The sequence below is a fragment of the Lutra lutra genome, chromosome 10, assembly GCF_902655055.1.
Source record: "Lutra lutra chromosome 10, mLutLut1.2, whole genome shotgun sequence".
NCBI lineage: Eukaryota > Metazoa > Chordata > Mammalia > Carnivora > Mustelidae > Lutra > Lutra lutra.
Window position 1 is genome coordinate 110,355,902 of NC_062287.1, and position 23,022 is coordinate 110,378,923.

The 23,022-nt window shown below is 59.4% G+C and overlaps 1 protein-coding gene across 3 annotated transcripts in view; it reads left to right on the forward strand.

The window, feature by feature from the left end:
- Positions 1 to 22,317, forward strand: part of IGHMBP2 (immunoglobulin mu DNA binding protein 2) — a 25,010-nt gene extending 2,693 nt beyond the window's left edge. Inside the window, exons 3-15 of one of the 3 annotated variants that reach the window (XM_047691017.1) lie at positions 2,440 to 2,623; positions 2,849 to 2,946; positions 4,893 to 5,056; positions 6,275 to 6,505; positions 7,910 to 8,057; positions 10,380 to 10,554; positions 12,188 to 12,370; positions 12,692 to 12,810; positions 13,300 to 13,394; positions 14,356 to 14,479; positions 15,276 to 16,214; positions 18,668 to 18,840; positions 21,226 to 22,317. In XM_047691017.1, the coding sequence (XP_047546973.1) occupies positions 2,440 to 2,623; positions 2,849 to 2,946; positions 4,893 to 5,056; positions 6,275 to 6,505; positions 7,910 to 8,057; positions 10,380 to 10,554; positions 12,188 to 12,370; positions 12,692 to 12,810; positions 13,300 to 13,394; positions 14,356 to 14,479; positions 15,276 to 16,214; positions 18,668 to 18,840; positions 21,226 to 21,423 (2,831 nt within the window). In that variant the 3' untranslated portion in view covers positions 21,424 to 22,317. The remainder of the gene's footprint in view (positions 1 to 2,439; positions 2,624 to 2,848; positions 2,947 to 4,892; positions 5,057 to 6,274; positions 6,506 to 7,909; positions 8,058 to 10,379; positions 10,555 to 12,187; positions 12,371 to 12,691; positions 12,811 to 13,299; positions 13,395 to 14,355; positions 14,480 to 15,275; positions 16,215 to 18,667; positions 18,841 to 21,225) is intronic. The other 2 variants (XM_047691018.1, XM_047691019.1) reach the window with 2 other exon arrangements.
- The last annotated feature ends 705 nt before the right edge of the window (positions 22,318 to 23,022 follow it).

The following is a 23,022-nucleotide window of genomic DNA, read 5'->3' on the forward strand; positions in this document are numbered from 1 at the left end:
TGTGTTGGGTTAAAGTATGTTGTTATTGAAATCAACTTACTTGTGTCTTTAAGAAAAAATTTTTTTAAAGATTTTATTTATTGGATGGAGCATGAGCAGGGGCAAAGGGTAGAGGGAGAAGCAGGCCCCCCGCAGAGCAGGGAGCCCAACACGGCTCGATCCCAGGACCCTGAGATCACGCTGAAGGCAGATGCTTCACTGGCTGAGCCACACAGGCGCCCCTTAAATTTCTTTATCACGGCTCCTAGAAAGTGCAGAACTCCATGCGACTGCCGTCACATTTGTCTCGGACCGCCGTGGTGCCGTGTGCAGTTCTGTCTTCCCCTGAGCCCAGCATGCCCCGGGGGCCGCTCGTGCCAACCCTGCTGGAGAGGAGCAGCAGCGGCGAGGAGCTGCTGAACCCACACCAGGGGTGCCTGGTGTCGCCCTCAGACCTGGAGACAGCAGCCTTGCCACCGCTGTACTTGGCTCTAGAAAACTCTCCATCTCGTTTTGGTGGCGACGGGGGTTTCTCATTTCCTGTTCTGATTTCCCAAACTCTTGCGCGAAGTTGTAGGAGTACCCGCTGGATTCGGAGACAGAGGGGATGGAGGGGCCGCTGGTTGGAGTCCGGTCTTCCACGTTCTTGTTAAGTGAGCTAGAGCTCATCGCCGCCCGCGTCGGTAGGTGGGGCTGGGGGTGATATGGCGGCCCCTTTCCGATTTGCCACCAGGGTCGAATGTCCGTGTGTGGGGGGCGGTCCTACACTCTGCAGTCCGAGAGTGGACACACGTTCAGTAGTGGATGCAGCAGCCCGCACTGTGCACTGGGACCACAGAGACTGCTGAGGGGTTCAGATATGGGAAGCCGAGGAAGTGGCATTTCTGTGTCACTGCAACTGTTGATCAGATCGAGGTGGGTTGTCACCTTTTCATCCTCTGAAGAGCGGTTTGCAGGCTCGGCCGAGAAACATGGACCCCTTGCAGGGCGCTGGTGGGGAGGTCCCAGCAGGTGTGGGGTCTCTGTGCTCAGCCCCATAGTGGGCCCTGCACACAGAACCAGACCCTGCGCCAGGGGCACTGCTGCCGCCTGCTGCTTGTCTCTATAACGTTGGGGAAGGAGCCCGAGAGAGGTTCAAGGTACAGATGAAACTCATCGCCTGGCGGAAAACAGCCTCGGCTAGAGCGCGTCTGGTGCCTGGTTGACTCGTGGTGGTCGCTTTCTGACGTGGAAGAAGGGGAATGAGTGGGGGTGGAAATCTGTGAGTAGCTCTGGCTTTATCTGAGTGGAGTCTGTTTTGGTCAGAACTCTCTTCTGTTCCAGGTGATGGAACGGCCAGCCAGGGGCGCCTGGAAGGCTCAGTCGGTGAAGCGTCTGCCTTCGGCTCAGGTCATGATCTGAGAGTCCTGGGATCGAGCCCCGCATCAGGCTTCCTGCTCAGCGGGCGGCCTGCTTCCCTCCACCAGCCACTCCTCCTGCTTGTGCTCCTTCTCTTTCTCTGACAGATAAATAAATAAAAATCTTAAAAAAAATTTTTTTTAAAAGCCAAGCCAAATGGACTTGGGGAAGAAGGATTGCATTGGTTGCAATACTAGAAAGTTGACTTCAGGGCTCACAGGAGGTTGCTTGGACTCAATTTCTCTCCATTTCTTGGATTTGCCCTCTTCTGGGTTGGCTTCCTTCTCAGGCAACACATGATAGCCCTTCTGGCCCCGACATGCGGCTGGACAGACGGAGGGCCTCTTCCCAGGTGCCAGCACAAGCCTCGCTGCATCTCGGGCGGGTTTGGTCCCGTGCTCATCCCCGAACAGTCGCTGTGGCCGGGGATGTGGGACGCGGGGACCGGCTCAGGTGTCAGTTGCGTGTTCCTTCCCTGGTGTCAGGCTCACCTGGCCGATGAGTGACTCACCCAACAGTTACTGTGGGAAGTGGGGAGATCCATGCTGAGTGGGCAGCAAGTGACCTCCCTCCCTCCTTCACTCGTTCCCATTCTGCTTGGAACGTTCCTCCCTAGATGTGCTTGTGGCCCCCACTTTGTTCAGGGCCCTCCTGCTCACCTGTCACCACTCAGAGGGGCCCTTGCCATACCCTGTTTCTAAAATGATGTCCTTGTCTCTCCCCATCGCCTCCTGGGCTTCATCTTTCCTTAAAACCTCTGGTGTGGATGTCTGTGTCCTGTTCCCAATCAGACCCATGGCTAGAGCGGTGTGTGGCACAGAGCGAGCAGGCCCTTGAAGTGTTCTATTGACTGGTGTGTTTGTCTTAAATAGTTCATTGATCTCAAGTCGGTTTTCATGTTTAATTGAGGTATTGGTTAAAAGACTTTTACCGCTACTGATTTCACTTCTAAAGAAAGCGGTAGAGATGGGATATTTGAAATATGCTGGAATTTATTACATAAAATAATCCACGGCTTAAGTCTGCTCAGTGTTCGTGTAACGTGAATCTGTGTTTCTGTAGGCGATATAGTGGGTCTGTACGACGAAGGGAGTCAGCTGGCCACGGGGATCCTGACCCGGATCACGCAGAGATCGGTCACGGTGGCCTTTGACGAGTCCCATGACTTCCGGCTGAGCTTGGACAGGGAGCAGACCTACAGACTGTTAAAACTGGCCAATGATGTCACTTACAAGCGACTGAAAAAGTAAGGGTGTGTGTGTGACTGGGAATCCCATGTTCCTTTTCCTCAAGCATCGCTCACCCTGACCGCTAGTCCTGGACACAAGAGAGCTGTTGCGCTGAGTGTGGAGTCACTGGGGGCCACTCGTGGGAGACGGCGGCTGCGGTGGCCGTGCTGGGCAGGGGCTTGGGCAGGGAATCTATGTCTGGTTTTCACCAAGCTCCTAATTCTAGTTTTCTCCCTTGGCAGGGCTCTGATCACACTAAAGAAGTACCACTCTGGCCCCGCGTGCTCACTCATAGACGTTCTCTTTGGCGGCTCCGTCCCCAGTCCTGCCAGTGAGATCCGTAAGAACCTCTGTGTTTTCTTTTCTGCTCAGAGTCACGGTGGAAGCTCTGAGAACAGCAGGGCCTCGGGTGTTGGAGCGAGAGTTCGAGGACGCGTGGTTCGACGGCATCTGTCTTTGTGTCTTCTATAAATCTGAGTGACTCACGTGGACTAGACTCATACTCGGTGCAAAGAAGCAGCTCGTTCTGTTGACTTTACAACGTCCTCTCGAACGAATCTATGTTCTTTTAGGATGTAAGGATGTTCTGGCTCAGTGGTCTGTGGAAATAGGATGGCTGAGCACAGTCTGTGCTTAATAGTGATTTTGTGTTTGTTTGAGAAGCTCAGATTCTAAAGGCATTTGGTTGTTTCTCGGCGTCCTTCAAATTGAAGGTCGTTCCTTCCTGATGAGAAGAGTATTGTGATAGGTGTTAATTATGGAATATTTGGAAATAAAGACCTGCGTTAACGAGGGAAACAGAAGGCTTGCGAACCTGCCATCTGGAGTTAACCTCCCTATGTTTGTGTGTAGTCTGGTCTTTTCCACGTGGAACACCGGGTCTTTCTCATACAGACACGTGTGCACACACGTGCTCGCGCGCACCCCTTCCTTGTTGGTGCGCTTTCTCCCAGCCCTCTGTGGTCTTGAAGAACTCCAGTTTCGAGGGGCGCATGTTGTCTCAAGCGGCTGCCGTGACTTGCCAGTCCTCCACATTCTGACTTTGCCACTTTCCCAGCACGGCCTCAGTGGAGCCTTCAGGCTCTCCTGCTGCCTGGGGGGACGGGGCCGTCCTGCGCCCACGCGATGTCGTGCCTGTGCCAACCACGCAGGGTCACGTTGGCTTTGAACGCAGGGCTGCTGGGTGCTCCCTGTCCAGATTCTGAAGGCACGCACGTTTCAGTGTTTTATTCTGTCAGATATTTATCAAGAGGCTACTGTGCAGTGGAAGCTGAATTAGAAATTTATACACCGTGTTTTAGGGAGCACAGTACGTTGTGGTTAGGCGGGCGTCTAAGGAAAAGGGAAGCAGTGCAGAGTGGGACACGCTGGGACTTTGGGTCAGGTCTGCTGCTGCTTTTCAGCTTTGTGTCCCTCTGGCCGGCCTGGACGAGGGCGCTGTGCCCGGGAGTTCTCACTCACGGGTCCAGCGTCTCCACGTGCAGGGGCCCTGCAACGCTGGACACGCAGTAGCTACTCTCAGAGCATCGAGCATGGGAGGCAGATAACTGGTCTTCATCATGGAAGATTCAGTGGAGAAACATGATTCCGAAATTTGCTCCTAATTCTTTTTTGTCATTTTATGGGCACTTAAAAAGGGGCAACGTGGTAGAAATAAATAACTTATTTTAATTTTTGTTGACTTTTTATTTTCTTTTTATGTTTTGAGAGAGTGAGCTGGAGTGGGCGCACGTGGAGGGGAGGGGCAGAGAGGAGAGAGAATCCTAAGCAGGCTCCCTGCTGAGCACGGAGCCTCGCGTGGGGCTCATCTGTCTCATGACCTTGAGATCATGACCTGAACCGAAATCACGAGTCCGATGCTTAAATGAGCCACCCAGGCGCCCCTGGTAGAAATAGGTTCCAAGAAACATTTACTTCAGGAAGGTCTGTTATCGTGGAGCCTGAGTTGGCAACCTTTTCAAATAAAGGGATGGATTGTACATATTTTCGGCTTTGTGGGCGCTGTGGCAGCCAGAGACCACGGGCCAGTGAACGGGCGTGGCTGGGCCCCAGAAAACTGCACTCACAGAAGCAGGTGGCCGGCTGCATTGGGCCTGTGGTCCGTGGTCTGCCACTTCCTGTCCTGGGAGACACCCTTGGGAGACCAGGCAGGTTGGTCCTGTGTCTCCTGGCTGGCTCCCGGGGAGGTTCCGAGCCCGCGGGTGGCTCTTCCTTCCACCAGCTCCGTCTGCCAGGAAGAGTCGCCAGCCGCGCCGAGCCAGAGCCTAACACTGTCCTGTCCCGCAGAGCCGCTGCCGTTCTGTAACCCTTGCCTGGATGCCTCCCAGAAGGAAGCCGTCTCCTTCGCGCTGTCCCAGAAGGAGCTTGCCATCATCCATGGGCCTCCTGGCACCGGGAAGACCACTACCGTGGTCGAGATCATTCTTCAGGCTGTGAGGCAAGGCTTAAAGGTGGGCCCCGTGAACACGCGTGAGCTCCTGTGCTGGGCTCGCGGGTGCGCGGCTGCGTCCCAGCCTGCTCAGGACCACGCTTGCCCGAGTGCTGTGCGCCGCTGTCCGACTTTCCGAGGCGAGTGTTCACTTACGTTTTTGTTGGCGGGGGAAGGGTCTTTTCTCATCGCGCGTCAGCGTGAGTCATCATGGATTCTGAGCACGTGCGAAACTTTTAGAAAATCTTTCTTGTTTATAGCTGTCAGATCACGGTAAGAATTAGAATAATGTCAACATCTTACTGGGTGTTTTTTACGAAGCAGTTCCCCTTCTGAGTGCCGTCAGGTAATCCTCACAGAAACCCCGGGTGCTGGGGACTGCCGGTGCCCCCCGTTTCCGGAAGACACAGAGCTCAGGGCACACGCCCCAGTCCTGAGCCGCGGGTGGCAAGGCCAGGGTGTGCGCTCAGGGCAATGCTCTCCAGGGCCCCGGCTCGGAGCCCCATGTTCCTCTGCAGGCAGAAGCGCTGCTGCTTCGGGGTAAAGGGGGGTCTGGCGTTGGGTCATGAAGCTGTCCAGTAGTTTCGTAAGAGTGAGTGACTTGGTGGAGGCATTTGAAAACTTGAGGAGGTGATGACTCGCTGGTAGGAAGCGGGTCTGGAGGTGTGGTCGGACAGCCTCTGTTTGCACAGGCGGACAGAACACGCCCTGTTCCCGCTCAGGCCCTGGGCGGGGGGCGGGGGACGGCCCCAGCAACCCGCTTCTGAGGCTCGTGTGTGCGAGGCCGCCCCTGCCGGCTGTCACCTGCTCCTCACAGTGGCACTTGAGGCTTTTCTCTCCTGATTGAAATCACTGCAGAAAATAGTTTTAGGAGCAAGACTGAGCCCACCAGAAAGATTTTCCCTCGTTCCACTTTGTCAGATGCTGAGGAGATTTCACTGGTGGTACGCTGGTCGCCAGACCGGGCACTTCAGGGCCTGCTTTCACCTTTGAGGCCTTTCTTCCCTGGCCGCAGATGATTTAAGCTTCTGGTGCTTCGCTGACTAGCTCTGCAAACCCACGTTCCAGCTCCTGTAGAGTCTGCGGTGGTCCGAGTCCTCTAGGCCGCGCCCGCCCTTCCCGCCAGCCACGTGTTTGCGTTCTGACCACTTGTGCACACTCCGGCCTCCTTTCTGCCTTCAAGACTGTCTCTTTGTTTTCTCGCGAGCTTAAGTGGTTAAGTCGAGCTGTGCTCCCCCAGGTTCTGTGCTGTGCTCCCTCCAACGTCGCCGTGGACAACCTGGTGGAGCGTCTGGCCCACAGCAAGCAGAGGATCGTGCGCCTTGGGCACCCTGCCCGCCTGCTGGACTCCATTCAGCAGCATTCCCTCGACGCGGTGTTAGCGCGGAGCGACAGCGCCCAGATTGTCGCGGACATCAGGAAGGACATCGATCAGGCCTTCGTACGTGCCTCCTCCCTGCCACCGCTCTGCGTGGGTTCTGACCCGCAGACTTCCCTAGGAGTCACTTCTGTCTCTGTTCCTCTCGCTTTTTTTGGTATCTGTCAATTCTTAAGGATTTCAAATGTCTGGGAGGCTCAGTCCATTAAGTGTCTGGCTCTTGATCAGCTCAGGTTTTGGTCTCAGGGTCATGGGTTCAAGCCCTGTGTTGGGTTAGGGTTGGGCCTGGAGTCTACTTCAAAAAAAAGAAAAAGAATTTCAGACTTCAGGATTGCTCATTAAAAAAAAAGTTTCCCCCCAGTTTTATTAAGAAATAAAGGACTGGCCGCTTTTGATAGAAACTTGTACTCAGCATGTAATAGGGACTCAACTGTTTTCTGAGTAGTTTCGTGAGAAGGTGAGGGGTCGTCTTCAGGAAGAGGTCTCTCTAAGCATCCCCTGGGTCAGGCCATGGCTGGGTAACGTCAGCAAGAAAACCCCCAGCAGCCTGAAAGTGAAAATTCAAAAACTCATCTTCCTAGTTTTTGGTCGATTTTACAGTCTCCCTGTGGGACAGACGCAGCAGTGACAGGTTCCTTGGAGACATGTTTTATCTTGCAGTCCAGTACTCGGGAGCTCGCTGGTTCTCTGAGTCTCACGTCCCCTTTGTGTGCTCGCCGTCAGCTGGTCTCACGGCCTCACGGTGGTGCCGGAGTGGCAGGGTGGCGCTCCAGATGCCCCTGTGGGCCCAGCAGAGGTGGGGACAGGATGAGGCGTGTCACGCGAGGGTCGAGGGGTTAGCGGTACGCACGGATGGTATTGCCTCCGCCACAGTGTGGAGGACTGCCTTTTGTCCTCGTTGACCTGGGTCTTCTCCGGGAGGGAGAAGACGCAGGAAGACCCTTCTGGCCAACCCGGGCACACCCTGTCCTCCACAGCGGAAATCACACGTAGGAAGGGTGTCCTATTTAGTATTACAGAAAGTCGAGGCTTAGGTAAGCATTTTATAGGCTGAAGATTTGTTGTCCTCTTGGCAAGTGTGGAGTTCCCGCTGAAGGGTGGCCTCACCGGGAAGCAGCGGGCACCCAGATCCGGATGGCAGGGGCCCTTCTTGCGCAGAACCTGTGTGGGGCCTGCGCACGGGAGCGTGGGGCCCCGTTCCTGGTTTCATCTGAGCTACAGCTCAAAACGCTGTGCGGGTCGAGGGCCTGGACTCCGCCCCTCTGCCTGTCCCTGTGCAGGTGACACTGGCTGGAGGGCCACACGGCGTGTCAGGCACTTGCTCACCTGTGTGGGTCTGTTGCTCCTTCAAGACAGGTTTTGGACATTTTAGTGCCTTTCGAGAAACTTATGAAGTGCACCAGCTGGTTGTGAACGCAATCGCTTCGTGAGCGTGGAAGAGCTAAGTAGGTGTAGAGTCGGTGCACATATGTGTGTGTTCTTGGTTTTCCTTCGCAGGCGAAGAACAGGCAGACCCAGGAGAAGAGAGAGAAGAGCGGCGTTTGGAGTGAAATCAAGCTGTTGAGGAAGGAGCTGAAGGAGAGGGAGGAGGCCGCGATGCTGGAGAGCCTCAGGTCGGCGGCGGTGGTGCTGGCGACAAACACAGGTGAGGGGGGCGGGTCCGGGTGACTGTGACCCCGAGGGGCTGGGACGCGCCCTCCTGCTTCCTGGGGCAGGCTGGAGTGGTGTAGAGTTGTCCGGAGAGGGTGGGTCGGGTCCGCCGGTGAGTTGTCCTGGTGAGGAAGTTTTGGTAGTGATACAGGAACAGGTGTCCTCTTCTTGAGCGAGCTGCTGTCTTCGAGGAATTTGTTCGTAATCTCACTGATCGAATGCGCGGGTCTGAAGCTGTCCGTGTCCTCTCCCAGTTGTAAGAACATCTCTGAGGTCTGTAACGACGTCACTGGTTTGGAAATCGGGGCCCCTCCTCCCCAGGGCTTGCTGTGCTCCGTGTTGAGTGACTTTGCAGCACTGACTCTGAAAGGCCTGTGTCATCCCACGAGGCCACTGAAGCCACCAGCTTGGGCAGGAAGGACTGTGCAGAGTCCCTCCTCCAGAAGCAGCACGTCTGCTGGGCTTGGCCAAGGGGCTCAGTGTGCGTGTTGGGGTGCACTTTTTACAGCCCTTAGGCCTCACTGTCTGTTGGTACAGAGCTAGGGGTGAGCCAGCTGGGAGCACTGGGGGCCTCCTCTTGTCTTGCCTGTGCACACGCGTAGCCCGATGTGTGTGTGTGGCCCTCCGGGTTCCCCAGGGACAGGCTGGAGCTTTTCTCGCTCCCAGACTCTTCCTTGGGAGCTTTCTGGTTACCTCTTGCTCTCTCCAGCTGTTCCGCATTGCCTCAGAGAGGGATGGTTTTGGGCAACTGCCCGGAGGAAGGGCTGTCTGCATCAGGGCAGCTCCAAGTTGGGGGAAATAAAGACAGTCCTGGGAGTGGGATCGCCCGGGGAGCCGGCAGATGGCCCCAGCTGTGGCGTTTCTCAGGGAATGGGACTTCAAGGGAGTTCATGCGGCTTTTCCCCATGATCACTGGCCCTTGGCTTCAAGGCTCCCACAGAAGTCGGGGCACAGGCAGGGCTTTTCCCGTAGGAACACTGCAGAGCTCGCTCTTCTGGCCCAGACTGAGCCACGGCTTTTTTTTTTTTTTTTTTTTTTTAATAAAGATTTTACTTATTTGAGAGTGAGAGAGTGCAGAGAGAGGGAGAAGCAGACTCCCTTGCTAAGTGGAGAGCCTGATGTGGGACTCAGCCCCAGGATCCTGAGATCATGACCTGAGCCGAAGGCAGAGGCTTAACGGACTTAGCCACTCAGGCGCCCCGAGAGCCGCGTCTTCTAAAACAAACACTCCCTGGGTTGCTCCAAGCTGCTAGCTTCTCTGTAGAGTTCTGAGAAGGTGGATTCCGGCAGTGCTGCCAGTGTTCTCGTTTTCGTAGGGGGAGAGGGTTTCAAAAGGTCCTTCTCCACTGGACCAGATCTTTAAATATGGTGCTTCCTGGAAACCACAGTGCGGCCTTCCCCCGCCGACACGGCAAGGTCAGCTTGTGGCCTCTTACGTTCTCCCGTCCTGTTGGGAGGGAGCTAGACTGGGTCTCTTGGACGTGCTTCTCTTTGCACCGTGAAGCCGTGTCCGTACGTTGAACCCACCAAGTTCTGCCTCTTCCAGCAGCTTCTCCAGCCATCCCTGCAAACCCCGTCCTGCGGGGTCATCGGGACGCGTCGGAGTCTCAGAGGCCTTGTTGAAGCCGCCCAGCTTGCGGCACGCACCTTGTGTCTTTTGTGTCAGCGCCTGTGTGCCGTGTTAGGATTTGGTCATCGTAACGGGCCTGCACGGTTCAGGTGGTGCCCGCGTTTGTAGATGAGGAGCAGGCTCAGGGGGGTGGCCTGCCTGGGCCCCCTGCTGGTTATGAGGCTTGCGTGGGTTCCGGGTCTTGCTCACACATGAGCTCTTGCCAGGGCAGGGTTGCTCCAAGGAGGAGCTGGGGCTGTTGTCCAGTACAGGGCGGCGGGGGTGGGGGGTATCCTCCCTTCCCTGCCGGACTGATGCTCGGTTAATTGTTCTGTGTGTCCAAGAGGACATCTTACAGGGGAATTAATTAAGGTTTAGATTTAGAAATGGTATCGAAATAACACCTAGAAATCAGATGCCCTTCCAAGGCTTTGGTCCCAGCCCCAAGGGGTGATGGATTCTGATGCTTGGAATGTTGGGGTGGCCCTTCTTGGGGGTGTACTGGCCCACACTGAAACACAGGTGGGCTGGAACAGATGTTCTTAATGTTCTTCCCAGATGTTTACTCCAAGACGCACACCTCTTACACACTCAGAATGCCAGACTGGGTTCTGAACCAGCCGGCCTGTGGTGTCTCTTTCAGTGAGGTCGCGGCGGTGGGATGCAGCCAGCGCCTTCAGTGAAGGCTCACGGTTCTGATTTCCCCAGGTGCCTCTTCCGACGGCCCTCTGAGGCTGCTGCCCGACGGCCACTTCGACGTGGTGGTCATCGACGAGTGTGCGCAGGCCCTGGAAGCCAGCTGCTGGATCCCACTGCTGAAGGCCAGGAGGTGCGTCCTGGCCGGCGATCACAAGCAGCTGCCCCCCACCACCATCTCTCACAAGTAAGGGCCCTGCCCGGGGAGCCCTCGTCTGCCCCGCCCGCCCCCCCTTGCTGCAGCCTGGGCTGTGGTGACCAAGAAGCCCTGACGTGCCCTCCGCTGCGGGTCTCCTGTCCGTTGTACTGTGCGCGCCACTGTGGGTGTCAGTGGGTCAGGCTGCGTGTGCCCGAGCTCAGGGTTTGTAGTCACCATGTGCGTCTCTGTAGTCGTGGCTCCTGGCACCGTCCGGGCCAGTTGAATGGAGTTCCCCTGGCATGGCCAGCCGGTCGGGTGGGGTCTGAGAGATGGTTCTGTGGGCCGGCCAACTGGCCTCTGGGGCGGTCCGCCCTGGCCTGGCGTGGAGTCTTTGAGTCCTGTCAGCACATCCTACGACCTAGGCCACAGGGAGCTATTCTGTAGGCTCTACTCCCATGTGCCGTAGACAGTGGCAGTCCCTGGCGTGAGTGAGCTCAGCCGCCCCCAGCCCCTCCTCACCTTGTTCCCACTGTTCCCCTCACCCACTGCTCTGGGCACACTGGTCTCTGCCCTTGCTCTCTCCATCCGGACGGCTCCTTCCCGGACATGGGGTGGCTGTGCCCTCCTCCGTTCAGTAGTCTCTCAGGTGAGCCCCCTGGGGGCGCCCCATGACAACCCTGTCTCAGCGCCTCTCAGTGTCCTGAGCTCTCCTGGCTCCCTCGCGGTAGTGCGAGTCGGTCTGTGGGTTCCTGGCCATCCCAGCCAGGATGTAAGTCACAGAGCAGGGACGCCCCCTCCCGCGCTGGCGGGATGCATGCCGGCCAGTCCTGCGCTGTGGTTGGGACTGGCAGCCGCCTCGCCTATGTCTTTGGTGCGACTTGTGTTCAGCAGGCGTTCGTGTGGGAAGAGGGTGACCACGAGGTCTTACGAGCCCACGGAGCGAGCCCCTAAAGCATGGGGAGCTCTTGCGCGGGTTTAGCCTCCCCGGCTCGGAGGGAGCTGATGCGCCTTCATGGAGGAGAGACGCTCCTGGCTCTGCAGCCCCCTGGCGGGGTGGCCTTGGGCTGGTCCCTCGAGCTCTCTGTGTCTTGCTCCCCTCCTGGGGCAGTGGGGAGCACGACAGGAACTACCTCCTGAGGTTTTGTGGGGCTCAGGTGAGTCAGTAGGGGGGAGCATTCCCGGGAAGCGCGGAGGGAGTGCAGTTGCCACGAGCTTGGCCTGCTGCGGGGCTGCTGAGGCTGGCGCGTGCTGCCACTTGAGAGTCCGTCTGTAGCGGCGTGCTGTTGCTGCCGTAACGGACCACCAACGTAAGCAAGCTGGATTGTCTCCGGCTCTGGACGTCGGAAGTCCAAACTCTGCGTCCGTGGGTCACAGGATGGTGGCAGGAAACTCTAGGGGAGGGTTCATTTTGGTTGCGTCTTCTGCTCTGAGCCTGACCCTCCTCCCTTTCTCTTAGAAGGAGTCCATGATTCCACTGGGCCCAGCTTTACATCAGGTCACATTGTCACAGGTCCTGGCGTGAGGCCACGGGCATCGCTGGGGTGACCACACCCTTAATTTTCAGTCATAACGTGGCGGGGGTTGGGTTCTGAGGCTCTAGCACTGCCTTCCTCCCTGGCCTTTGGTTTCAGGCTGGACACGGGCACTCAGGCCTCTGTCCCCGGTTGCTGTCTTGGCGCAGGGCCGCACTGGCGGGGCTGTCGCGGAGCCTGATGGAGCGGCTGGCGGACGAGATCGGCGCACAGGTGGTGCGGACGCTCACGGTGCAGTACCGCATGCACCAAGCCATCATGCGCTGGGCCTCGGACGCCCTCTACAGCGGGCAGCTCACCGCCCACCCTGCCGTGGCGGGGCACCTCCTGCGGTGAGTGGCCTGGTTCTGCCCACCCGGCCTGACTTGTTTCTCCCAGGGCCCCGTGAACTGCGTTCCGGAGAGATTTTAGAGTCTAAGTTAACCTCTGAGGCTGATCCTCACGGGGGAGAGGGGCCTCGCCCTGGAGAGCTGGCGTGGGGTGTTTGGTCTCTGACGCTGTTCACGCCGCTCCTGTTCCCTGTGGAGCAGCCCCGTTCTGCCGTGGGAAGAGCCCGGGTCCGGGGGGTGACGGGAGACACGAGTTCTGTGGTCAGGACCTCGGCCCTACTTCACCGCTCTGGCCTCACACGCTCAGTCTCCCGCTGTGTGCAGGGACCTCCCAGGGGTGGCTGCCACGGAGGAGACGAGCGTCCCGCTGCTGCTCGTGGACACAGCCGGCTGCGGGCTCTTTGAGCTGGAAGAGGAGGACGACCAGTCTAAGGGGAACCCCGGTGAGCTTGCTCGGACGGGGCCAGCTTTCTGGCTGACGCGGACCCTGGGCTCCTCTTTTCAGAAACCACAGAGTCTGCAGCTGCCCACCTCAGAGGAGCTGAGCGGGGCGGGAGGAAAGGGGCGGTGGGAGCCCGTCCCCGATGAGCTGGGGGCTCCGAGGCAGACGGAGCCCTCGCAGCACCCTTCTTGGCTGGCAGCACGAGTTCGGGGAGCAGTAGGCCTGGGAGCTCTGCCTGCTCAGGCTTGGGCGAGACCCTTGCTCACCCTAGTACCAGCCTGCCGGGTTGCATGCTCAGTGTTGCTGGGTAAACTGAGGCTCAGCTATATGGCCTGCATCCTCGTAGGCTGGACCTGCGACCCTGTGGCTCAGGGCGTTACCCCAGGCGCCGTGTAAGAGCCGTAAAGTGGGCGGCAGGCTGAAGGAACGGGCACGGGTGACGGGACAGCGTGGGGTGACCTGGGCCAACAGCCCGCTTGCCGCCCCCCAGGGGAAGTACGCCTCGCCAGTCTGCACATCCAGGCCCTGGTGGACGCTGGTGTCCAAGCGAGTGACATCGCCGTCATCACGCCGTACAACCTCCAGGTGCGAGCGACTGCTTTGTCTGTGTGTCGGTGGGCCCAGTCACCCCCAAGTGCCCGAGGACGGGTCATGTAGCATCTGTGGCTGTAAACTCCAGGTGGAATCAACTGCCTCACGACTGCGTCACATCGGCGGGCATCTCTGTCTGCCCACCCCCGCCTTGTTCTTGCTCTGCCCCTCCCCCACTTCTCTGGTTGGCTTTGTTTTCTGGCCACCTCCCCGGTGGCCCTGGCTGCCTCGGGCATCCTTACAGGGCGGCCCTGGGATCACCAGTCCCTCCCCTCCCACAGGCTCTCAGCTTAGAATCTTACGAGTCTGGCTCCAGCCCCTGTCCCTGAGCTGGTTGCTGTGGCCAGAGCAGGATCCTTGCCGTCTCTGAGTCAGTGGGAGCACCTACTAGCTCCTTTCTTTTTTTTAAAAAAGATTTTATTTATTTATTTGACAGACAGAGATCACAAGTAGGCAGAGAGGCAGGCAGAGGGAGAGGGGGAAGCAGGCTCCCTGCTGAGCAGAGAGCCTGATGCGGGGCTGGATCCCAGGACCCTGGGATCATGACCTGAGCTGAAGGTAGAGGCTTTAACCCACTGAGCCACCCAGGCACCCCTCCCAGCTCCTTTCTTTCCAGGGTTTCTCACGTTTTCTCTCTTGGTACCTGTATGCTTATCAGCAAAGCCTGTCTGTCTGGGTGGAAAAATGCAGCCGCAGCAAAATACCGTGAGGTCTGTGGCTCGGTCGCCACCCCTTCCTGGGTCACAGGCACCACCCACCAGGGCATCTGAGGCCGGTGGCTCTGCGGGGCCAATGTCGTGCTGGGGTGCGGGGCCCCATCTGTCCTGTCCGTGTGCTGCTGAGTTCGCTGAGCTGTGAGACAGCGGCGGGGACCGCGCTGCAGTGGGATCTCTGCTGAGTGTCGAGGCTGCCCGGGCCTGAGCTGAGCTGAGGACATGGTTTCCTTGTGTTCCAGGTGGACCTGCTCAGGCAGAGCCTTGCCCATAGGTACCCCGAGCTTGAAATTAAGTCTGTCGATGGCTTCCAAGGCCGAGAGAAGGAGGCTGTGGTCCTGTCCTTCGTCAGATCCAATAGGAAAGGTATGTGGGGCTCAGCAGAGTCCCTTTGGGTGGCACAGAAGGCGGACTGGGGTTCCTCTGGGGGCTGTTGCTGGGCCCCAGCGAGAGAGCAGGCAGGGAATGGGAGGCAGTGGGGCCCCATCCGGAGCCCGCTGGGGGCCAGGGCCGCAGGAGGTGGGCGTGGTCCCTGGGATGCTATGGGAGTGGGGCCTGGTGCTCCCGGCAGAGGGAGCAGAGCATGAGGTCAATCAGCGTGGGAGTGCGGGTGCGCTCTTGGGGACCGCCTGGACACCGTGCCTGGGACAGGGAGGCCCCTGCAACACAGAGCTCGGTTTTTGGCCTCAGGGCACCGTTAGCCTCAGGGCCCGGCTTCTGTGCCGCTGCAGTTTGCGGCTCTTCTGTTCGGTGTTGCACCCAGAAACGGCTTGTCTGGGCTTTGTAAGGCACCGATGGCGGAGAGCCGAGGACAGTGGAGAGAGTGGGGGTGGCTGGGGGAGTTAAGGTCCTGGAGCACCGCTCGTGCTGTCCCTGTTGCTGGCTGCAGTCACCCCCCCAGCTGGGCCGAGGGAGGAGGTCGTACTTGGAGACAAACAGTGGTTTGGTATCTGCCACGCCCAGACCACGTGCGGTGGGAGCCAGACTTGGGGAGCCCTGGGAGGGCAGCGGGATACCCGGGCAGGCTGCCAGGTGGGGGCGGGCTGGTGGAGGTGGGGTGTTGGGTGATCCCCTCGGTGACCTGTACTGCTCGGGTGCAGGAGTCCATTTCCCGTTCCTTAGTCTTGGGTCCACTCTGCCACTCCCCCTGGCTTGCTCCTAGGCGACGTGGGCTTCCTCGCTGAGGACCGGCGGATCAACGTTGCGGTCACCCGCGCTCGGCGCCACGTGGCGGTCGTGTGCGATTCTCACACCGTCAGCAACCACACCTTCCTGAAGACCCTGCTGGGGCACTTCATGGAGCACGGGGAGGTGCGCACGGCCTTTGAGTATCTTGACGACATTGTCCCTGAAAACTACTGCCACGAGAGTTCCCAGGGCCACAGCCAAGCTGGGGCAAAGCCCCACGGCTCCGCGGTGTCAGCCAGGAAGCCTCCTGGAGGCCGGCCGCGGGACAGGACCCGGGAGACCAGAGCAGCCGCAGGGCTGGAGCGGAAGAGGACGGGTGGGAGACGCTCGGGCCCTGAGGTCCCTTCTCAGCCCAGCCTCAATGGAGGCAGCCCAGAGGGAGCGGCAACCAGAGACCGTGCAGAGCATTTCCGGGCCAAGATCGCCGAGTTTGTGGCGAGCGAGAAAACTCAGCTGGAGTTTCCTGCTTCCCTGAACTCCCACGACAGGATGTGGGTCCACCAAATAGCTGAAGAGCATGGCCTGAGACACGATAGCTCCGGGGAAGGGAAGAAGAGGTTCATCACCGTGAGCAAGAGAGCCTGGCCGGCCCCGCCAGCCCCGCCAGCCCCGCCGCCTCCAGCAGGGGCCAGCAGCCACACCCCTGCGGGTCCTACGGCCCCCGGCCCCACCCAGACTGAGCCCCCTGCTGGGGGACAGAGCAGCCAGGACACCCTGAATCTGAAGGCCCTGCACCTGGAAAGGCTGCAGAGAGCGAAGAGCAAACAGGAGCGGCCCGCCACGGACGGGGCCTCCACGGATGGGGCCACCAAGGACAGGGCCGCCAGGGACGGGGCCACCATGGATGGGCAGCAGGCCTCGCGCTCTGGGCTGCGCACGTTCCCAGAGAAGAAGAAGAAGAAAGAAACAAAAGGTAAGTGGGTTCACCTGATGGGGGTGGTGCCAGCTTGGCGTCCCCTTCGCTGTGGTGTTTCCCACTTGAAGCCCGCCGTCACCCTCGGAGAGGTTTGGGACTTACCCTGGGTGCTAAGGCCCTGATTGTGCATCGTGTTTCTTGTTTTTAACTGGTTTGCTGTGAGCTCTCTGGGGGCAGTGATTGGTTACAGTGACCATTGCGTCCCCAGATCCTCAGGCAGGGCCTGGCCTCCTCGTTAATCAAGAAAACACCTGAACACGAGGACGCTCCTCATGATGGGAACCGCACTAGGGAGCTGACAGCGTGTTCGGGTGATCCCAGCGTGTTCGCGGGTCACAGCGTTAGGGGACCTCAGCATTCCTGACCAAGTACACAGAAATGCAGGAGGGCCTCGGGGTGCGTACACTGCAGGGGAAGAGCCTGGAGGAGGAGATGAAGACAGTGGACAGGAGCTCTCCAGCAGTCAGAATCCGTGCTGGGTGACAGCTTTGTTCTGCCGGACCTGATCGGGCTCTCGCACGTCCCCCTGGCCTGCGTCTCGGCCCTGCGTGCACTGTGGTGGCTGCGCGCTGGCGTGTCCCCTGGGGCTCTGCTCCACCGCCCCCGTGCCTCATTGTGATCGTGCATCCACGGGCACTGAGCTTGGAAGACCTGGGTTTTCTGAAGCCTCTGGGTAACTTTTACTCCAGCTGCTCCTCTCCGAGCACGACCGTGGAGCCGCTTGTGTCTTCCTTCTTCCACTGAGTTCCTATGAGCAAAGCTGTACACACATGACTCTTGGTCTTGGAAAGCAGCCTCGGGCCTGAGGCTGTAGCCGATGCATTCTGTGGACAGAGGAAAGAAATGTGCAGAGGAAAAAAATGTTAAGTGCTTTTCTTTCTTTTTTTTTAAAGATTTTGTTTATTTATTTGACAGAGAGGCACAGGGAGAGGGAACACAAGCAGGAGGAGTGAGAGGGAGAAGCAGGCTTCCCTCTGAGCAGGGAGCGTGTTGTGGGCCTTGATCCCAGGACCCTGGGACCCTGACCTGAGCTGAAGACTGACAGACGCTTAAGCTTAAGGACTGAGCCACTGAGGCGCCCGTTAAGTGGTTCGTGCCGTGAAGGACAGGTGCGGGGACACCGTAATGGGGGTCCTGGTCTGCGCTCTGCGACGTGTATGGCGTGCTCACTGGAGGACAGCATCCTGGGGAGACTTTGCCCCGTTTAGACGATGGTAACTCCTCTTAGTTTTGAAGTGTTTCTTCAGGCCGTCACCTTCAGAATTCACCTTGCCCCTCAGGCTCAGAACGTGACCCTGTCCAGTTGGTCCCCAGGCTCTGCCGAGGTCTTCGCAGCTGAGAAGCAGAGGCCGGTCTGAGCAGGCCCCTAGAGCCGGCGGTGGCCCCCCGGGATGGGTGCCACTGAACGTGCCGAGGGCTGCCTGCTGCTCGGGACGGTCGGGGGAGTGACAGGCGCTCCGTCCCGTGGGAGAAGCGGTCGGAACACTGAGGTCTCATTCTGAACACTGTGCCTGGTCCCTGCGTCTTCTCTGTTTCCTGAAGACTCCGGCGAGCAGTGGGCACCTCGTCAGCCCTTCTCCAAGCTTCGTGCCGCTGCTCCTGGGCCTCAGCATGTCTGTCTCGCCCCAGGCCCTCTGCTGACTGGCTGCTCGGCATGTGTGAGGGGGTAGAGCTGGGCTCCGCAGCCCTTCTGGGGGAGGGGGCGCCTCCCCATTTGCTGGGGACCGTGGCAGAGTTTTTGCACCTGTATGGAGGGACTGGTGTGGCCATGGCCGGCTGAGGTGCTAGGGGGGCTGAGGTCCCCATTTCCCCTGGGTCCCCTGCTTGGCCGACCGTCCTGACCTGCGTACCAGCCGAGTATAGAATTCACTCAGGGAAGCGTCTCGTCTGTGCTGTGCCCCCAGTCACTGGCGACGGCCTCCTGGCGGATGCTGTCCTGGTGTTCCCCGGCCGTCCGTGCCTGTGTGTTCGGGTCGCGCACGTCTGTTTCACAGAGCTACACTTACACGCGGTCTCGGGTTCATTTTCCACTTGTGAGCGTTTTCTACTCACTTCAAAAGGTTTCTGTGTACTTGGTCAGGAACGCCCAGGTCCCCTACCGCGGGGACCCGCGAGCACGCCCAAACACGCTGTCGGCTCCCTGGCGCGGTTCCCATCGTGAGGAGCGTCCTCGTGCTTAGTTTTCTTGATTAAAGAGGATGGGCTTTTCGGGGGCACGTTCCATGCCAGCCCTTTCTAGGAAGTCCGCATGCTGCCCGCACCTCCTGGCAGGGGCCGGTTATTAGCCCGCTGAAGGAGGGCCGCTCTTGGCTGGACGGACACCAGGCTTGACTGAGGGCCATGGGCTGATCACTGTGAACCGAGAGTGGGAGCTGCTCGCGGCAGCTCGGGGCAGCCGTGGGTCTGACGTCCACGTTCTTCCCTGTTTGAGTGACCCTTTTCTTCCCTAGGAAACACGGCCATGGATTTGCCCGGCAAGGAGGACTTCGAGGCCCTGGTCGCGGCTGCCATCAAGGCTGACAACACCTGTGGCCTCGCTAAGTGCACAGCCAGCGTGGCAACCCTGGGCCAGCTCTGTCTGCACTGCGGCCGCCGGTTCTGCCTCAGCCACCACCTGCCCGAGGTACGGCGGCGGGGCGGGCGGCGGGGCGGGCGGCGGGGCGGCTGTGTCTCCAGGGCTCTGGGCAGACGTGCTCCACGCACAGATGGGAGCTGGGGGTGAGCGCTGGGTTTTTCTGAATGGGCGTAGACCCGTGCTTTGTTTTGAATGCATCAGGGTATGAGAAAGTAAAATGTCACACTTGCCAAATTGTGAGAAAATTGGTGGGAATTCTGGACAGAGAGGACTTCGTTCCAGTGTCTTTGGGGTCCGTCAGTGGGTTAGGCTAGGGGAGGTGAAGTGTCTGGCTTTGGGTCTGAAATGGGCTGGCTGCCCGGCTGCTTTTTCATTCATTTCTTGAGCTTGTTTGGATGGGAATGTCCTCTGCCAGGCGTGGGGAGCTGGGGGCCAGAGCAGGCTTCATCTCTGCCCTGAGGGGTGAGGACCTGTAGGCACCTGGTGTGAGACCACATCCGGGGCCACGTGCCGACCGTGGTGAGGGAGGATCCGGGGCCAAGCTGGCAGTGTGGGCGGGGGCTGGGCTGGGGAGGACATGTGTGAAGGCCCCAGGGAGGGGGTGCCCTTGTCCAGCTGGGAGCAGAGCGGGAGGCAGGGTGACGGAGTGGAGGCCGAGCAGCCTCTGCCCCGAGTAGCTGAGCCCTGGTTCTGGAAGCTGGGGGGTTACTGGAGCGCCCGCCGTGTTGCCGGAGCGCTGGCTGCAGCACCGGGGAGGCTCAGGGCAAGGCTGGGACGTCCTGGGGTGAGTCATGGAGAGCGTGGGGAAGTAGGCTTGGGCCCTGAATGGGTTGTGGGTCACGATAGCACAGGAAGGAGGACCCAGAGGGACCATTGGGTTTCTCCTTCGGGCTGATGGGAGGTGGCGGTGGGGCTCTTGGAGCCTGGTGAGGGGTGGGTATGGGGAGGGCATGTGGCACCTGGGCTGGCACTGTCCCAGATGAGCTACGTGGAGGTCCGGGTGGTGTCCCACTCTGGGTCAAGGGGTGCAGCTGCCTACCCACAGGGAGCTCTGCTGCCTTGGAACCTAGACGGGGCGTCCCCCTGGGGCAGGGTCTCCTCCCCCTCCTCCTCCCTCTTTCCCTCCATGCGCACGCCCACGCACATTTTCTTCTCCTCACACATGCGCACGAGTGCACGGTCTGTATTTGTGCCTGTTGAAAAGCATGTGGTGTTTTAGGAATCTATTTATCTAGAACGTTTAGAGATTGTCAAGTGTGAGGTTTGGTTGACCAGCTCGCATAACTGGCACAGCCTATGCGGGTCTCTGTGCGGCAGCCCCGGGCAGCTCCCGCTCCCGACCCGAGAGCACGCCCTCCCCGTGCGGCTGGTGGCAGTGTCGAGGAGAGCACTGGCACCGTGTCCCGTCTGATGAGAGGCTGGCTGCGGGCAGGGCCACAAGTCCCCCTGCTCTGAGATGTTCTGTGGGATGAGGCTGTGCAGAAATGGCGCAGGGCTGGGTGGCAGGAACTGGGCCGCAAGCACCAGCTGTCACCTGCTTCCTCTGTGACGTGGGCGAGTGAACTCTGCCTCAGCCGGGGGCTGCTCTCCCCACACGTTCTGTGGGTGCCGTGCCTCAGTCTTTGCCCCCGACTGAGGTGCGGTGAGGAGCGGGGACACCCCGTGAGTGGGGGAGGGAGGGGGACAGATGCTACGTGGGTGGCGGGCCACAGGGGTCTTAGCTGGGCACAGGCCTGGGGGCGCCAACAAGTGAGGTCCAAACTGGGTCCCACCCGGCAGTTCCCAGGGGACACCCTTGGTGTGTGCAGTGGGGAAGCATGGGCTTTCTAGAAGGCCCCGTGACCTGCGTGCTGGCTGTCATGCCTGGTGCTGGAAGTGCTCGGAAGGTTTCCTCCCGTCTTCCTTCCTCTCCTTTCAAAAGGAGGAGCTACGTGAGAGTTTCCTGGAAACGGGGGCCCATCGTGGGGTCAGGCATGTTCCGGGGCTCCTGCCCCAGGCGTGGCGCTGGGGACACACGAAAGAGTGCAGCCTTTGGCCCGGAGGGGACGGCAGTTGCCCTTGGGCTGGAGCTCATGGAAGGGCAGGGTGGCTGCAGGGTCACGCTGACGGCACGTTGGCGTTCTGCTGTTGCGACACTGCTGCTGGTGGCCCTGTGTGAGCGTCACCCCCTGTCGGGAGCTTGTGGGGATCTGGCCGTGCGTCCGCGTGTGCTCAGAGGATGGTTGGAGCTGAGCTGAGGGCAGGGGTGGAGGGTACTCCCTCATACCCCCACCCCGGCAGCCTGATGGAGAGGGGCCCGGCTGCAGGAAGAGGAGGGAGCCCCTCCGAGACCTCGTGCTGGGACTTAACGGTCCCCGGACTCTGCGATGGGCGATGTTGCAGGGCCTTTGTTCCCATTAGGCTCCGCGCTGACTGCTGTGTCCCCCACCCTAGATCCATGGCTGTGGGGAGAGGGCTCGTGCCCATGCCCGGCAGAGGATCAGCCGGGAGGGAGTCCTCTATGCCGGCAGTGGAACCAAGGACAGGTCCCTGGACCCCGCCAAGAGGGCCCAGCTGCAGAGGAGGCTGGACAAGAAGCTGGATGAACTGAGCGGCCAGAGGAAGAGTAAACGGAAGGAGAAGGAAAAGTAATGGGCAGGCTCTTTGCGTGCAGCTCCAGAGCTGCTGTCTTTGGAAGACGTTTGCGAGGACAAGCAGGGCTGCTTTCTGCTTCCCTGTAGCTGCTCTGTGACAGTGTGCAACCTGACCCACCTGCCTGTACCGGAGCCAGGTGGGGCACCGTGTCCAGGAGCAAGGGTGGGGTTCTGGACTCTGGAGATGAGCTCTTCCCCCTGACAGCTCTCGGAGGAGGGTGCCCAGGGCATGTGGTCATTGCCGCGTGGCCCTCTCTCTGGGATTGGTGTGGGTTGGCCCAGGTGTGCCCCAGTCCCCCTTCTCTTGCCTGGACCATTTCCTGGTCTCTTCCCAGTCAGAACAGAAATCCCACCATCTGAACCTTCGGGTGTTGCCATGAGGGTCCCCCTGCCCTGAACTGATACCCCCTCAATTTTTGTACAAGGAAATTCCCACCGTCCGGGGCTGGCCAGCTTTCAGGCCGCCGGAAGGAGGGAGTGCACCTGAAAAGTCAGATCATGCGTCTGAGAACGCCCGGCACCTCTTCCATGCGTCCGCATGTAGCTGACTTTGCTGAGGCCCGTTTCCGTCTGTGTCCTGTTCCCTGCCGGCTGTGGGGCCCTGTCCTGGTTGTGCAGGGCAGCGGACACAGCTCAGACTGCTCCTGCGAGGTCTGGAGGTCCCACTGAGGCATGTGGCCCAGGTGAGCCCTCCGCGGGTGGCGGTCGCGGGAAAGCGGCAGTGCAGCCCACACGACGCAGGAGCCCTCCCACAGGTGCTCCCCAGTGTTCTCCACCAGCTGCTCCAGGGAGGACGGCCTCAGACGGATGTGATGTCTTAGTCTCAGAGTTGTATTTGTTTAAGTGGGACATAAATTATTTAAGAATAAAATAAAGATCTATGCACACCGCCTGCCGTGTGTGTTATGTGTCTGTGGTGAACGCGCTTTCCCCTCTCTGCTCCCCCGTGCCTTTCCCGGAGTGGCCTGGAGCTCAGGGCCAGCCCACGTTTGCTCCGAGTGCTCAGCATCTGGAAGGCGCTGGCAGCACCCAGAGCAAGGAGGTGGCCATGCCGGGCTCCTGCGGGGGCCTTGTCCCCGTTCACAGATGACAAAGGGGAGGGAAAAACCCTTGGCATTTTTATCAGAACGGAAGTTTGAAGTCGGGAAGGCTGGAGTTGTAACTGGTCCAAACCAGGCCTCCGTGGAGAGATGGCAGGAGAGAGGCTGCCTCCCCAGGGAGGAAAGGCAGGTGGCAGAGACCGTGCCTTCCTGGGGGCTCAGAACCCAGGTTTGACCCGCCTGCCCTCACCAGACCTGGTCTCACAGAACTTGCATCTGCTGACCCAAAATGCCATTCGTGTCCCTGTGACCTCAGCCTCCCTAACCAAGTGTTCAAGATGTCTGTGTTGTTCTGGGCGCCTGGGTGGCTCAGTCAGTTAGGCGTCTGCCTTCAGCTCAGGTCATGATCCGGGGTCCTGGGATCGAGCCCCGCATCGGGCTCCTGCTCAGCAGGGAGGGGAGCCTGCTTCTCTCTCTGCCTGCCCCCATCACTTGTTCATGAGTGCTCTCCCTCCCTCTCTCTCTCTGTCTGTTTCTCTGACAAATAAAATCCGTAA